Here is a 12,747-nt window from a genome sequence, read left to right as displayed (position 1 = left end):
TCCTGTTCCCCAAAAGGAAAGGACTTTTAACAGACCTTTAATAAATTAGGCTTTATAACAGTATGGCCAAACTCCCGTATCACTCTGTTCTTCACATTCTGCTTCAAATTATACTTATTTCTGTACTTTTTTCATCTTCCCCACTAGGTGGTAAATTGCTTAACGATTAGGACTGCCATACTGCCCTTTGTATTAGCCACAATAACTAGGTATACAGTACCTTATGAGTACTAGATGCACAATGTCTGTTGAATGACTAAATGTGTTCACTACGTGGAGAATGCTCTTACTAGAAATAACCATTTCAGCAAATACATTCCATTATGCCTGTCAATTAGCACTAGCCCCAAAACTAAAATGCTGAAGTGTAGTCATGACCTCAAAAAGTATTTCAACAAAAACAAAAAAATCTGGCACATTTGTAATGGTTTTTGCATCGTTTTCTCTGAGGTATTGCTAGGGAATATATACAAAGCTGGATAAAAATAATTTTAGTGGTTTAAATTATTTCGACAGGAACAATAAGACGTCCCTGCAGAACACTGAATATTTGTGAAGCTTTAAGGAAAGCAAGTAGGAATCAGCACCAGACATTCATTTAAGAGGCACGTTATCAAAACACCAGGATAGACTTTCATATACTTCTAGCTGCCTTGTTTTAAATAGATTTCCTGAAGAATGCACTGTGAATAAAGTGTCTATGCTCACGTGATATAAACTTTAGCTGCCCCTTTTAAGATATACTTTTAAAAGTCATCTGAAACAAAAGAACAAAAAAGTCAAAACTGAACATGTATAACTGTAATGACTACAAAGTGAGTCTTTGAATATGAGATGAGAACATGCACCTCCCTTATTTGCTGAGGTGGCGGAAGTATAGATGTGAACACTGTATATATTCTCTGATTAGGTGATATGTTGGTTAATTTTGCTGAACTTTTTTTCCCTTTCTTTTTAATTCTTTGCTACAAGGGATGGCTCTCTGGGAAGGGAAAAGAGAAGATTACATATTTGGAAGTGAAAATGATATTAAAAAACAAGGTATCAATAAAAAATGTTTTAAATTTAAATGAAGAAAAAAGTCAACAGAATGCCAAGATATATCTAACTTTCCCCATTCAAAAATTGCTCTTATTTATGATGAAGAAAACTTAAGAATTAAGCCTTACTCCCAAATGTATGTAGTATCTGAGAGAAAAAAAAACATATACTAAAAAACTTTTAGAGTTTATGTAAAGGATATTCTTTGTTATATGGGATGGTTCTTTGGGAGTAGACTAAAGGGATACAGAAAAAAATATCAGGCAATGTAAAAATAAAAGATATTAATAAAATTTATTTTTAAAGCATTTTAAAGTATTACATATAAAAGGTTTAAAATAAAAATTTCTATAATTTCAGAAATTAATATTTATTTTAGATTATCTTTCTCTGGTCACTAACAGAAGGAATTGTAGTACTGCAATCAAAAAATGGCTAATAATCCCTACATAATTTGGATTTTAAATATATTATTTTTTCTTGCAATTTTATCTGGTTTTGCTAGATTATACATATGTCAAAGGTAGCTCCAAAGGGAGAACACATCAATCCAAATATTTTGCTTCAGCTACCATTAAAATCAGTTTACAGTTTCTGACCTACTCTTATTAATAGAGTATGGAAAAAGTCAGAAAATCAGATTGGAATTAAAATTTTGCAGCAGATAAGCCACAAAATAGATGTAAATTCTGTATATTTTTATCAACTGCAGCTTTAATTTGAAAATCACTAATAGCTTTACAAATGCCACTGCATTTGTCCTGCTCTACAGATGGAGAAACTGAAGCAGAAAAATGTTAAGTGACTTTACCAAGGTAAACCATATGGTACTAATCTTCATCCTGGTATCTGAACACCAAAAAATCCTGCTTCTAAATATACTCAACCCTCCCAATGAGAAGGTCATATAGGATTAAGTAAGCACATGTTCTCATCAAACTTGGCTGTATGATAATTTGTTTATGTGCGATATTTCTACTCAATGTCATCCCACAGAGTTCAATTTATATGTCCTTCACACTAATGAAGAATAAAGTTCAAAAACACTATCCTCATATTTTATTTATCTTTCAATAAATAGTATTATAAGAATTACAAAATTTATCCTCAATATCACCCTTCTGGGGAGATTTTCTTCCAAAAGTGTTATAATATTGCAGAATGTATGATCCGAAGGAAAATCTTCATCCTTTGACACTCTTAAAAACAGGATAGACTACATGATGTATATACAATTAATGGGCAGTCCTACTTGGAAACAAGTTGAACTAATTGACTTCTTGGTGTTCTTTCTAGCTCTTGTATTCTAAAAATCTACCTCAAACATGTGAGAAGTACACAGAAAAGAATAAGTGTTTTTGAGGCGTTAAATAAAAATAATGAAGTACCCCACAATGTCCATAAAAGGCCCTCAAAAGCATCAAACTATCCATTTGGAAAGAATTACATTCTCAAGGTTAAGCCACACTTTCTCATTCAAACAAAGTACCCAAAAGAAACTTTTTATGAATCAACAATCCTGCTGATAGAAGTTTTATTTTCTGTTTTTAATAAAATTTCTATATTTATTTAATATTTAAAATAGAAACTTATTTTAATTTTAAAAGTTATTCTTCTCAAGTGTCACTAACCTGAAAGAAAGTTCGAGCTTCTTTGAACCTACATTCAATAAACTTAGAGTGCGGCACTTCCTCTAGAAAGTGGTTAAGGTCCTTTGGAATCTGTACTTCTAGTCCATCAACAGAAACTTGTAGTAATTCTGGTCTGAAGAGAAAACGTAAAATTTAACATGGGATTCGGACCCAGAACATTTTATCTATAACAACTGAACAGCAGCCTCTTGTAATACATGAAACATTAGCAAAAATGATAAATCTTAAGAATATTTTCATCACAGTCAACTTAGTTACAAATGAACAACTCAAGGATGATATATAAAACTTTACTCAAAATGAGTGTGATTTATGCATTTTGTATGAATGAATTTTTAAATACTTTTGTACTCATAAACATTCTTACAGATTTCAGTAGGAAGTTAAACAGTGCTAACAAATGTGAAGTCGTCAGTTTAATTTGGCTGTTTAGAGTGTCGTTGGCTATAGAAACTTAGAAAGAATTAATGACATGAATAAGAGAGGCAGTCTAAGCACAATGCTGGACTGGCCATCAGGGTAATGAATTCTATTCCCATGTCTGAGAGAGGCATGTGGAATCATCATACCTCTAAAAAATAAGATAAAGGAAGAACAGGTTTTTCTGTCCATACAGAAAACTTCTGTTTGAAGATTTACAAAGGCCCATGTTCCCTCCTAGAAAGCTGTAAAACTGAGGCTTCGCTTACTTAGGAAAACTGAAAGTTCAATACAGTTCCTGGCACCTACCAGATACCCAAAGAATGCATGCTTATTAACTGAAGACAATTAGAACCCACACTATACACTTGACTATAAACTTCTGGAGACAAGAGATATCATTTGATTCCTAGCATCTAGGACAATGTCCAGCATTTAATAAGTAAGCACTTAATAAATGCTTACCGAATTTTTTAGGGCAGCTAGGTGGCACAGGGGATAGAGCACTGTCCATGGAGTTAAGGATCTGAGTTTATATCTCAACTGGCACTTACTAACTGTGTGCAAGTCACTTAACCCCAATTGCTTTAAACATCTGGGGCCATCTCCAGTTATCCTGATATATATCTTGCCACTGGACCTAGATGGCTCTGGAGAAGAGAGTGAGGTTGATGACCCTGCATAGCCCTCCCTCACTTAAATCCAATTCAGTACAAGTCATGACATCACCTCCATGTCATGGTCCTCTTTGAGAACAAAGGACAAACAACAATTGACTTTTGACTATTTATTGGCTGGTGACTAAATGAACTAAGTTTCTTTAGTTCTTTCTAATTCTAAAACCATCTGGTCCAACTCCTTCATTTTACAAATAAAGGGAAGCCCAGAGAGGTTAAGTGACTTGGCCCAAGGTCATCCAAGAGGTAACAGAGGTAGGATTTGAATACAGGTCCTCCAACTACAAATTCAATGCTTTCCATCTCCCGGTATCTAGCACCATGCCTTTTGCATAGTGTTGTTATTGTTGTTCAGTCATTTTCAGTTGAATCTGGGGTTTTCTTGGCAAAGATACAGGAGCGGTTTGCCATTTCCTTCTCCAGGTCCATTCAGTTGGGGAAACTGAGGCAAACAAGGTTAAGTGATTTGCCCTGGGTCATACAGCTAGTGTCTGAGGCCAGATTTGAACTTAGGAAGATGAATCTTCCTGACACCAGGCCTGGCGCTCTACCCACAACACCAACTAGCTCCAACTTTTACAGAGAAGGTTCTTTTTTTTTTAATTTTTTTTTTGTAATAAAGTATTTTTTTCCCGTTACATGTAAAGATAGTTCTCAATTTTTGTTTATACAAGCTTCCCAATTTCAGATTTTTCTCCCTCCCCCCAGACAGCAGGTAATCTGGCATAGGTTATATATATAATAACATATTTCTGCATTAGTCATGTTATAAGAGAAAAATCAGAGCAATGATGAAAAACCTCAAAATAGAAAAACAACAGCACCAAAGACAAAAGAAATAGTATGGTTCATTCAGCATCTATACTCCATAGTTCTTTTTTTATTTTTTCCTGGATTTGGAGATCCTCTTCTATCATGAGTTCCCTGGAACTCTTCTGTACCATTGCATTGGTGAGAAGAATATAGTCCATCACAGTAGATCAACACTCAATGTTGATGATACTGTGTACAATGTTCTTCTGGTTCTGCTCATCTCACTCATCATCAGCTCACGAAAGACCCTCCAGGTTTCTCTGAACTCCTCCTGCTCATCATTTCTTACAGCACAATAGTATTCCATTACATTCATATACCACAACTTGTCCAGCCATTCCCCAATTGATGGGCATCCCCTCAACTTCCAATTCCTTGCCACCACGTAAAGAGCAGCTATAAATATTTTTGTACATGTGGGTCCCTTTCCCCTTTCCATGATCTCTTTGGGAAAAAGACCCAAAAGTGGTATTGCTGGGTCAAAGGGTATGCACAGCTTTATAGCCCTTTGGGCATAATTCCAAATTGCTCTCCAGAATGGTTGAATCAGTTGACAGCTCCACCAACAATGCATTAGTCTTCCAATTTTTCCACAGCTTACAGAGAAGGTTCTTAATAATATTTGATGAATGAATGAACTAGCTTTAGAATAAAGGCCCTAGGCTTCAACAAAACTTTCAAAAATCATGTCCTCCTGTAACAGCTGTTTCCTATCTCTGAGCAGGTCCTCAGAAAGGGGGTGAGGTAGAATAAAGCACAAAAGGGATGGGATGTTCAGAATAATGGCTATTATTGCTTCGTCTAAAATAATCCATGATAGAAGTCAATCTTTCAAATTATTTTGGCTAAACTGGTCATTTTAATTCTTGGCTAGGGTCAGAAAAAATCTACACCAACATGCAAGAAAAATGTGTTGGTTCAGACATTGTTCCTTTCCAAGTTAAATATTCAACTCTTAAACTGTCTAAAAAGGTTAACGTGTAAGCAAATCATCATTTTTCTTTATAGGAACAACTCTTCTTGGAAATTGTTATGCCTTGGAGTTTGATACTGGATTTCTACCAAATTTAAGAAATTCCCATTGTCAGAATTTTGTCAAATGTGAAAATAGGGTAGGAGAGAAATGTTTGTTTCCAATTTCATATCTAGGCTCCTCAGTATTTGAAGCAGATTTGCCATTAATGAATCTGTAAAAGGGAAAAGATTTAACAACACAAGAGAAAGGATTTAACTTTGGGGGTTAAACCCCAAGTAAGGCTTTTATATCTTCTTTTTTTTTTAAATGTTGTTTTCTATCTTCAGGGTTTTCCATGGAATCTCATCACATGCTGCTGGGGCCTTTGAGTGCTACTGTGACCACACTGGTTACTACTATTCCCTGTTGTTTCTAAGGTATTCATTAAGAGTTTCTGATGCCCCTAGGGCTTTCTCTGTTTTTGCTGCCTCCAGATACAAAGTTCAGCAGGCTGCATACATCTTAGGTCCATATCTAGTCACAGTAGGAGATTGTGGCTTTGTTTGCCTGAGCTGGAGCTAGCTTTGCTGGCAGTCGCCTTTCCTATCACCTGTAAGCTTCTAGATGACTTTGTGTGCAGTTCTGGGGTACAGTTAAGTCACTCACTGTAGTTTCTCAATGGATTTCTTTTTGTTGTGGTACAATTTCTAGGGTTTTAAAGAAGAACTGATGTGCTTTGCCTCCACTCAGGCAGGCAACTTGGCAGAAAGTTGACATATCTTCTAATGACCATAAAGTCATGTCCTTAACTTATAGAATTTTGTACAAAATTTTTTAATCCCATAAAAATAACTATTTTTCAAAGGAAATACTGTTCTCACTTCTAAATAATGACTGGGGACCCTTTAGATTTACAAGTTTGGATATTAATAAAACAAAAAAGATATATTTTTGCTCCACAATTTTTTATGAAGCAGACACTAAGCCTTTAACTCTTTAGCCACAATTCCCACTGTCTAGATTAAAGTAGAAAGCTGCTAAAGTATATTTATGTGAGATAGAATGGTTTCAAGGTAGTAGAGTAAGTGAAAATGTTCCATCTAGTCTGCCCCCTTAAAGTATGATAGATTCAAAAGTTTTTAGAGCTAGAAGGGCCGCAAGACAGTTTTGTCTAACCCCTTCATTTTATATTTACATTGAGATTAGTGAAGCCTAGAGATATGAAATGACCTGCTCGAGTTACACAGGTAGTTCGTCAAAGCGGTATGACCAGAACCTCTCAGTTCAGTGTTCTTTCTATCTCACAAGACTGCCTCCCAGCCTGACAGAAAGAATCAAATAATTAAAGGAAAGCATCCAATTAACCCAGAAAGACTGGAAGATTGAGCCAAGATTGATGCTTACTGAAGGAAGGCACAGCAGAGAGAGGAGAAAACCATAACCATATATAATTCAAACTTTCCCAGTAGCCATTGAATTTTATGCTCTCCTCAGTTTACAATCGTTGCTAACAAGCAAAAAAAAAAAAATGGATGGCTAAGTTTCACTTACTGTCCTTCTGCTCTTGAAGAGGTACTATATTAGCAAGGAAATAGCCAAAGTAGACCAAGAGAAGAGGAACCAAAGAACATGGGCATCTCATAAGCTGGACAATTCACTCCTGGGAAAGCAAAAATTTGCCTTCCTCCTCAAAAGAAGAGCTGAAATTCTTCTTCCTTCTGGCCACTAACTCTTCTGACCTATTCTTCCTCAAAGGAGTTGTTAAGGCTAAAATTCTAGCTAGTCTGTCTAAAATATCTAATGAGTGGTCGCCAATAATTTATAAGCTTTAGCAAGAGTTAGACTTTTAAGCATTTATTAAGGAGAATAAGAATTTGGTAAAGAGAGAAGAAAAAGGCCTACATTCCTATCTATTAAAGGGAGAGCACATTGCTAGCTCCCTTCTCCACCAGCATCCTCAGGAAAGAACGCGAGTCAGAGCACCCAGCTCTTCCTTCTTCCTCCCACTAGCAAACGTCACTTCCTGAAGCCAAAGAAAAGACTCCTGGTCTTGCCCTCAAAGACCTTCCCTTCATGGGCAGAACTCTTCTATAGTAAGTCTCCAGCAGGTAGCATCATTCCAATCGTTACAGAGTAGAGGATGATGCTTTCACTAGCTTTTTTCACATTTATGTTTTTATTCCAATTCTAAGGAATTCATGAATGGACAAAAATGCTTATATAGGTAAATATTTAAATGTTATGAAGAGATTAACTATTACTCCCCTATATATAATGAATCATGATTATGCATCTTTGATCTAGTATGATTACTATTTGCATTTAAGTTGACAATCAGATTTTAAAATGTTTTTGAATTTTGGAACTGGCTTACATTGATTTTATATTACATTTTTTCACACATAAAGAAATGTTATGTGATGTGGTCAGCAAACATTTCTCATTTTTTCACGCTGTTTAACTCACCTGTCAAAAGCTCCTGGATAACGACCATACTGTAACTTCCGAAAAGGCACAAACTTTCTGTCTGAGTGTCCTTTAAGTCGTAACTGTCCATGCCAGAGGTAGTTGCCACTTCTTTCATAGAAAATCACCAGGTGGATGGCATGAGTGCCTAGTTTGAGGATATAGTGGAGGGGTATTTCAGTTCCAGAGAGATAATCTATTCCATCTAGACGAGGATCTTTGCTCTGAATCTTTAGGTACTGGAATCCTATTCTCTCAGCAATTTGAAACAAGTTCTCCTAGAACCAAAGAAGTTTCCTTTAAAGCTTCAGTTAAAGTCAAAGATGAACAGCAAAATTTGGCTGGTGTTTACCAAATACATTAAAGAATCCTAGGATCAAAAGGGAACTTAGAGATCACATAGGTCCAATTCCTCACTTTATGGATAATAAAGCTGAAGCCCACAATTACACTGCACAAGAGATTTCAAGGGATCCCTCACTGTTTCATCCCGAGATGCTCCTCTTCCCTTCAAGCCTTGACACTGTGAGAGGAGAGGAAGTACTGATGCCAAAGACCAGAGGAAGGGCGGGGAGTTTTACCAAGGACACAGCTGGCATCTCTCAGACACTCAGCGAACTGCCATTTCAAAGTGCCTGTGAGGTGCAAAAAGGCAGAGGAACATCTGGAGGCCATGGTCCGCATTCACTGCTTCCTTTTCTCATCTCCCACTCAGTGCGCAATTCCATCCCCACGACCTGACTAAAACTTCTCTTCATGGTCACAATAATCTCTCTATTACTAATCCCAAGGATCTTTCCTTAATGCTATATACTATCTGACATCACTGACCACTCCCTTCCTTCTGTAAAATTTCTCCTTTCTGGGTTTTGTTAACAGGATCACAGAATTTGAGAATTGAAAGAGGCCTCAATGGCCATCGAAATCCGAGCACAATCAAGAGGAGTCCCAGTTATATAACTCAGAAGTAGTTGTCTAGCCTCTGGCCTAAAAACTTCCAAGGAGGAAAAGCCCAACACTTTTCGAGGTTGCCCATTCTACTTTTGGGCAACTGTAATAATAAGAAAGCTTTTCCTTATGACTTTTTACCTATAATTCCTATCAGTCAGACCAATCATGCCTTCTCAGTGTACTTTGCATGCACTGCTTTCAATGCATGGGTGTACTCCTGGGGCTACATTCTGAGCCTCCTCTCCTTCTCTCTCTACATTTAGTTTGTGGTAATCTCACCAGCTCCCATGGATCATTTCCACAGAAATGGCTACCAAACATACATGTCTAGCTCCAGTCTACATCTAAACTCCAGTTCCACCTCCAACTGAATGTTGTCTATCACCTCTATCTCTCATGAACATCTCAAATTCACCATGTCCAAAACCAAACTCTTTTCCTCACCTCTCCTCCTAATCTCCTATTTATGTCAACAGTTGCATCATTATTCTAGTTACCCAAGCATGAAACCAAGGAGTCATCCTTGATTTGTTACTCTCACTCCCTACATTATAATCAGCTGCCAAATCAGGTCTATCCTTCATCAACATTTCTCACTTCAATCTTATTTTCTCAACTCATACCATAACCATTCTAAGTTCAGACCCTCAACACATCAACTTATGTACTATTACAACCTCCTAATTAATTAAACAAGCATTTATCAAGTACCCACTATGTGCTAGGCACTAATAAGTGCTGGTGTTACAAAGCAAGGCAAAAAACAGTCCCTTCTCTGAAGGAGCTCACAGTTTAATAAGGAAGAAAATATGCAAACAGGAGATATACAAGGTAAATTGGGGATTATCTCAGAGGGAAGGCACTAAGAATAAGGAGGACTGGGAAATACTTCATACAGAAGGTGATACTTGAGATAAGACTTAGGGAAGAAAGAAAGGAGGCAGAAATGACAGAAAGAGTTCCAACCATGGCGGGGAAGCCAGTGAAAATGCTTGCCATTGAGGAAAAGTGTATCATGTACTAGGAGTAACAAGGGGGCCAGTATCATTGGACTGCTGAGTACATGGGGGGAGGAAGGAGTGTGATGGGTTGTATCCAGTCTATCTCCTCTCCAATTCATCCTCTACACAGTTACCAAAGTGATATTCCTAAAACTCCAATCTATCTGAACATCTCTTCAAAAAACTTGAGCCGTTCCCTACTGCCTAGAATAAAATTCAAACTCCTCTTCTTGACCTTTAAAATGTTTTACAAACTGCCTCCAGCCTATCTTTTCCGGCTAATTACACATGATTTTCCTTCATGTATGCTATGGGCCTGCTAAATTGACCTCCTTGTTGTTCTTTAGCTTTTCCCCATGCCTGAAATATTCTCCCTGTTGCCTCTTGGAGCCCCTTGATTCTTTCAAGGTACAACTTAAGTTGCCACCTCTTTGAGGAGGCCTTTCATGGCTCTCCCTGTTGAGATGATCTGTCCCTGAATCACTCTTTTCTATAGAGCTTGCAGTTACAGTAATATTGTGTGTATCCTTCCACCAAAATGTAAGCTTTTTCAGGGCAGGAAGTATCTTGATTTTGCATTGGTATCCCCAACTCCTGGCACACGGACTAGCACATAGTAGGCACTTTGATAAATACTTGTTGAGTGACTGTTCATCCAGTCTATTTCTCAGAATTTACCAGAAAGTATAAATAAAATAAATCTGAATAGACTGCTCACTATTAATACTTAAAGTGAAAGCTGCTGGTCTAAATGTGGTTACTAGTAACTTTACGTTTCCATAGCACTTCAAAGAAGCGGCCCTTTCATGAGCACCCTTAGAGTACAATTTGTTACTATAACAGTATACCATTATAAAAGAATTTATTACATGGTTCTCAATGTATTGTAAGACAACTTATCTTTCTCAACATAATTATATATAGTCAAAGCGTGCTCCAAGCAACAGTGGTTCATAGAGGCCAGATATTGGGCAGCGGAATCATGACAATGAAGTTTAAGACACATCCTGGCTCTGTGACTTGGAGCAAATCACTTAATCTCTCAGTGCCCTAAGCAACCCTCTAATACTATAAGCTGAAGAACAGTTATCAATCTGCATCAGTAGAAGCAGTTTCCTCAAAAATCTCCTACAATGAAATCACAGGTCTAAAATACTCTCACTCCCCATTTAAAAAAACAAAAACCAAAAAACCAGAGGTCCCTGGCTGAGGGTCCTCTCGCACCGCAGGCAGGAAGATGGTGGCCGCAAAGAAGACAAAAAGTCGCTGGAGTCCATCGACTCGAGGCTCCAGATGGTGATGAAAAGAGGCAAATACGTGCTAGGTTAAAAACAGACCCTGAAAACGATCAGACAAGGCAAAGCCAAATTGGTCATCTTGGCCAACAACTGCCCAGCCTTGAGGAAATCAGAGATCGAATATTATGCTATGTTGGCCAAAACTGGCGTACATCACTACAGTGGCAACAACACTGCATTGGGTACAGCATGTGGGGAGTACTACAGAGTTTGTACACTGGCTATCATTGATCCAGGTGATTCTGATATCATTAGAAGCAGGCCAGATCAGACCAGTGAAAAGTAAACTGTACAAAAGTATTCTTTAATAAACTGGCCAAAGCTTGTTTTTTTAAAAAAACAAAAACAAAAACAAAAAACACACAACCCGAACCCAACTTATTAGAACCTCCTCCAGAGGGAAGTGATGGACTCAGCATGAAGACTGAGGCTTATTTTTTATAGTTACTTTTTTAAGACATGGACAACACCAGGGGTTTGTTTTGATTAACTACACATGTTTGTAACACGTTTTGTTTTTCTTGCTTTCTCAATTGGGGGTGGGGAAGGAGGGAGAGAATTTGGATCTGAAAGTAAAATAAATTCAATCAGATAGATAAGAACAATAACTGACCTATAAAAGTAGATGTTATTACTACTGACAATAATGACAATTTGAATTTCTGTAATACTATAAAGCTTACCTCACAATAGTCCTGTGAGTTTAGCTCTTCACCCTTATTATTATTAAGATGTCATCTGCAGTTTACAGATGAACAGCTGGAAATGAGAGTGGTTAAGTGACTTGTTCTAAGTCACACAGCTAGTAAGGAGCCTCTAGAGACAAGATGCAATGTCAGGATTCTTGCTCTTTTTACCACACCACTCAGCTTCTCTTAACACCACTTCCATAAAACAGTATTAAATCTATGTTCCAGGAGAATGTAAAGTTTGTTGAAGCAAGACCTATTTCATTTTTGTCTTTGTATTTCAAGTACTTCATATAATACCTTGAAAATGTAGGTGCCTTTCTCAACATCCAGAAAAAAGAACTGTGGATTATGAATGCAGATTGAACCATACTGTTTCTACTTTGGGGATGTTTTTTTTCCTTCTTTTTTGAGGTTTTTCCCTTGTGCGTTGATTCTTCTTTCACAAGATGACTAATGCAGAAATATGTTTAATGTGGTTGTACATATGTAACCTATATCAGACTGCTCTCCATCTTGGGAAGGAGGGAGGAAAGAAAGGATGGGAGAAAAATTTGGAACTAAAAATCCTATGAAAATAAATGTTGAAAACTATCCTTATACATAACTGGAAAATAATAAAATACTTTTATTTATTTAAAAAAAAAGAAAATGTAGGTGCTTAATAATTGCTTTTTAAAGCTGAATTATCCTATGCCTATTTAAATGTTTTGGTTTCACCCTTGTATCCCATATACTGCTTTCCTCCCCAAACCTCTTGGTGTTAATTGTATACCCTGCCTTG

General features: G+C 37.0%; 1 protein-coding gene across 1 annotated transcript in view; it reads right to left on the bottom strand.

Annotated features, from left to right (window-relative positions):
* The window catches only part of FKTN (fukutin), a 75,999-nt gene that overhangs the window by 27,151 nt on the left and 36,101 nt on the right, over positions 1–12,747 (bottom strand). Inside the window, exons 5-6 of the mRNA XM_043976294.1 lie at positions 8,025–8,302; positions 2,673–2,805 (exon numbers count right to left, since the gene is read on the bottom strand). Of these exons, the coding sequence (XP_043832229.1) occupies positions 2,673–2,805; positions 8,025–8,302 (411 nt within the window). The remainder of the gene's footprint in view (positions 1–2,672; positions 2,806–8,024; positions 8,303–12,747) is intronic.

Source organism: Dromiciops gliroides, chromosome 1 (assembly GCF_019393635.1).
Source record: "Dromiciops gliroides isolate mDroGli1 chromosome 1, mDroGli1.pri, whole genome shotgun sequence".
NCBI classification, from domain to species: Eukaryota; Metazoa; Chordata; class Mammalia; order Microbiotheria; family Microbiotheriidae; genus Dromiciops; species Dromiciops gliroides.
The sequence above is the reverse complement of the archived record's forward strand: the minus strand, read 5'-3'. Positions and strand labels throughout refer to the sequence as shown.